The following is a 4,370-nucleotide window of genomic DNA, read 5'->3' as shown; positions in this document are numbered from 1 at the left end:
ACACACACACACACACACACACACACACACACACACACACACACGCACCTAGCAGACATACCCTCACACATACACACATGAATCTACACATGCCTGTGCACACAAATATGGAAAAGCAATGTGTTATTCAAAGTAATACTAGCCCCTGAGCAACACAGCCAACATTATAGAAAGTTCTTTCTTGTTCACACAAGGTCTGGGAAGGTGACTGAGTGGTGTGATGCATTCCACATTGTAATTCAAGTATCCAGGCTGAAAAAGTCATTGCCATCCCCAAAAAGGCACCTTCAAGGGTCACTCTGACTGGTAACATAGCTGAGAGGAAAACAAAGTGTGGAAGTCACACTGGAGATGGTTATGGCCATGTGTTTTATATCCATTTGCATCATTCTGCTGGCCAAAACCATGTTGTGTGATGCAAGAGGACCTGGGAAACATCACTTCCAACTGGGCAGCTACTTCCCAGTGCCGGCACTACACTGCAGAAGTGGAATAGGAATCTTTGGGGAAAGATGGCCAGGTCTGCCAGACACTGATTCTTGGCATCCCAGCCCCTCAGCTGTACTGTCTTCAGGTTACAAATAGGGAAGTGCATGTATGGAGAGTTGTGTGCTTACAGAGAACAGTTATGTTCCCTTCTGCCACTCATCACCTCAGTTGCTTTATCTGTATATAGGGACAGTAGGACCTATTCATAGTTCTTATACAAATTTTATATGCTGCCCATAAGTTACTTGGAATTATGCCTGGCATGCACAAGTACTTAGTGAATATTAGTTCTAAGGAAGATGATGATATATGGAGATAAAAAACTTGAAGCTCCACCCATCCCTGAGGGACTGCTGACAGTCACTGGTGGCTGGGAGAAAGGGTCTCACTTTGTTCAGCGGTCCAGCCGTGAGTAAATTGCCATGTTTCAGGAAATAACCCCCCACCTATGTTCATGTAAGAAACCTTAATTAAACTCAGTGGTCACACATAAAATACCACGAAAGTAGGAAGGAGACCAGTTGGGAAGAAGAGTTTCAGTGGAGATAAGGGATGATGAGAGAGGGTCATAGGGAGTGAAAACAACTAAAATTTTTATAAATATTATGAAACAATCAAATAATTTTTTCTTATTTCTTTGAGACAGGGTCTGACTATATATTCCTGGCTGGTGTGAAACTCTTTATGGAGATCAGACTGGCCTTAACACCAGCAGAGATCCGCCTGCCTCTTTTCCACAGGCTGGGATTAAAGGCGTGCACCACTGCGCCTGGCATGAATAAACTTGTGGTGACTGCTCTTTGCTTATTGAATACATTTATATTTTATTTATTTTTATTTTATGTGTATTCTTCATGTGTGTAAGTGCACTACGTGCAGGCAGTGTCCACAGAGGCCAAAAGAGGGTGTCAGATCCCCTGGGACTGGAGTTACATAGTTCAGTAGGACAAAAAAGAAACACATATAGATTGGAAAGGAAAAATCTGGCTTTATTCCAAGATAATTAAGAAAATGCCAAAGGATGGAAAAAAAAAAAAAAAAAAAAAAAAAAAAAAAAATTAAAAGAAGTTGGAGCCCAAGGACATTAAATGACTTATGAACTCTATATAATGAATGGGTGGTGGGAGTGAGGACTGCAGCACCTTCCACCGAAGGGCCCTTGGCAGAAGACACAGAGCCCAGTGTCTGTTTCCATTTGTGCTTCACGTAGAGAGGCACCTTCTCCACAGTCTTAGTTTATGAAGCCTACCTCACCAGCTGGATCAAAGCACAGAAAATGACTTACGCTGTTTCATGAAATGCTTAAATCACATTTCTCCTTAAGAGTTGTTCACTCTGAAATTCATGCCCATGTTAAACGGGCAGTCCTGAAGCATACCTTTAAGGTGTGATTGGTCCGACAGACACTACAAATCTACCAGGAACAGGCAAGAACGTTTATTGGGAGCATAGTTCATTTCCAGAGTCTCTGCCTCTGTGTGGAACAGAAATAGCATGTTGAAAACTACTCAGTCTCTAAAGCTACAGATTCCTGGACATCAGTGGACAGACTCTCATAACTACAGATCAGGCCACAAGTCATGTTTGTATCTTTATTTCTACCTGGACCAGAGCTTGAGGTTTACGTCATGTGGTCTTTCCCCTCAGTGACCTCAATTAGAACGTCTGTTTGACTCATCTTCTGGGCAAAAGCGGAAGTCAGTCTAGCCTATGACCCAGTATGGCACTCCAGCAGCTTTATTGGGACATAGTCTCCCTGTGGCCCCAGCTGGCCTGGAACTGACTATGTAGACCAAGCTGGCCTGGATCTCACAGGGATCCACCTGCCTCTGCTTCCTGAGTGCTAGGATTTAAGCCATGCACCACCACACCCACCAGGCATTATCTTTCTAATGCTAGTTCATTGACATGAACCTAAGAGAAAAACATAAATTTGTCATCTGGGTACACCTGGAAAGCCAGGGCTGGGTAATAAAAAGCTGCAAGTATGTTGTGATTGAGTTGTGTTGTGTCCAGGGAGGCCTGCCTTGGTGGTTTTCATTTTATGGCTTGACTAGGTGCCACCTGCAGTTTCATTCAGTGATTGCCATTCTTCGCCCTCCTAGGAACCAATGTCCAGGAAGCTCAGAACATCCTCAAAAGCAGTGGACTCCCCATCACTTCAGCCGTGGACCTGGAGGATGCAGCCAAGAAAGCTGTGGCCAGTGTGGCCAAGAAGTGACACCTTCCTGCTGGCTCCCATGCAGAGGGATGCTACTCACATCACTGTGAAACAATGGTTATCTCACTGGGAAGGACACACACACAAATCACTATCTGAAAAAATCTTAACGTCTGAATTTTCTCAAATAAGCTGTCTAGAGTGCTAAATCTGATTTTACACATGTAGACTTTGTAAGCTTCATGACTTTCTTATGCCTGTCCAATAGACAGGGTTTGCCAACTCTGGTGTACAATCACAATGGCCAGATAATGTGCCTATGTATAGTATTTGAAGCCACATCTGGGATCATTTACACGAAGTTTGTAGACATCTAATCTTTCATAACAGAAAAATTATAGGATGCATACACAACCTCAGACAGGATTATATTTAGCATATTAACTTCCCAAAGGATACAGCTAAGGCATTTGAGCAAATAGTTTTTATGACTACAGCAATTTTTCCAAGTTTCTGATTCCAACATATTTAGAAAAAAAACCATAAATGTTCACAAATGTATTTTACAATGGAAGCTCCACATTAATGTGTACACATTACATGCAATCTACCCTGTGCCTATATGTTGAAAATACTGTTTACCTCATACTAAAATTCAACCCAGAAGCCTTATTTATGAGTTTAAATAGAAGCTTCCATGTTCACGTCATAATTGGTGAATGATAGTTTTTATGAAAACCTGTATAAGCCATTTCGTCAGGAGGTAGCACAGAAGAGCAGACTGTTGACTCAGTGTTCTCTTTCTTGTCCCCCTCTACCCAGGGTCTACTTGCTGTGGCAGAAAGATGCGAAAATGGAGTTAAAGAGAATGTGGCCTTTCACATAATGTCCATTTTTGTAATGGAAAATTTTTGAATTTGATTCTTGTTTAATTTTGGTAAATTTTTATTGGTATAAAATTGTTTTTAAATGTTCAGATGATGTGTATTTCTCATTTCTGTCAATTCTGCTGTTTCTGTTGTCAATATTTTCTGATAAAGACACCAGTCTTTCTGTGGGAGGCCAAGTTCTTAAGATAGGAAACCGTGTCTGGATGATTCCAGCTCCACTCTACTTTGTCATATACCTGATCCTGCACCAGATGATTCTTGTCGTGACAGGGAGCTGCACACCTGAAATCTCCACAGTAGCTGCATAATGACAAAACCAGTTGTCGTGCCAGTTTGAATGAAGAAAATTTCATAAGGTCCCACCCCAAGATGAAGAGCCGACAGGCAGTCCCTCAGAGGATGCTGAAAGAGGGAGAATCAGTTTTCACCAGGAACTAGCTCCCTGATAGGTTACCTAATCCCAAGTGGACAAGTACACAGTGCATATATGTAAATACATATGTGTGTATGTGTATTTACAAAGGTATGTATGAATATGTAACAATCAAGAGCACAAATTGTGAGAATAGGGGACATGGGAGGAGTTGAAGGGGACTGGGAGGGTAGATATAATACAAATACAATGCTCACGTATAAAATTCTCAAGAAAAAAAATTTTTTAACTTTTAAAAAGATTAAAATTATGCATCAAGCATGAGCCCCGAAGCATGTCTCTGGAGTCTGATAGGATGGCATGTGATTCAGCATGTGTACTGCCAGAGGAGACACCGTGGTATACACACCTTCCATTCTACAAACCCAGCTTCTACCCTTAACAGCTTCCCTTTAAT

General features: G+C 41.7%; 1 protein-coding gene across 1 annotated transcript in view; it reads left to right on the top strand.

Annotated features, from left to right (window-relative positions):
• Suclg2 (succinate-CoA ligase GDP-forming beta subunit) overlaps positions 1–3,624 on the top strand; it is a 307,192-nt gene extending 303,568 nt beyond the window's left edge. The window contains exon 11 of the mRNA XM_008827131.3: positions 2,595–3,624. Within this exon, the coding sequence (XP_008825353.1) occupies positions 2,595–2,710 (116 nt within the window). The 3' untranslated portion in view covers positions 2,711–3,624. The remainder of the gene's footprint in view (positions 1–2,594) is intronic.
• The last annotated feature ends 746 nt before the right edge of the window (positions 3,625–4,370 follow it).

The sequence above is a fragment of the Nannospalax galili genome, unplaced genomic scaffold (assembly GCF_000622305.1).
Source record: "Nannospalax galili isolate Female #2095 unplaced genomic scaffold, S.galili_v1.0 scaffold1051, whole genome shotgun sequence".
Lineage (NCBI taxonomy): Eukaryota > Metazoa > Chordata > Mammalia > Rodentia > Spalacidae > Nannospalax > Nannospalax galili.
The sequence above is the reverse complement of the archived record's forward strand: the minus strand, read 5'-3'. Positions and strand labels throughout refer to the sequence as shown.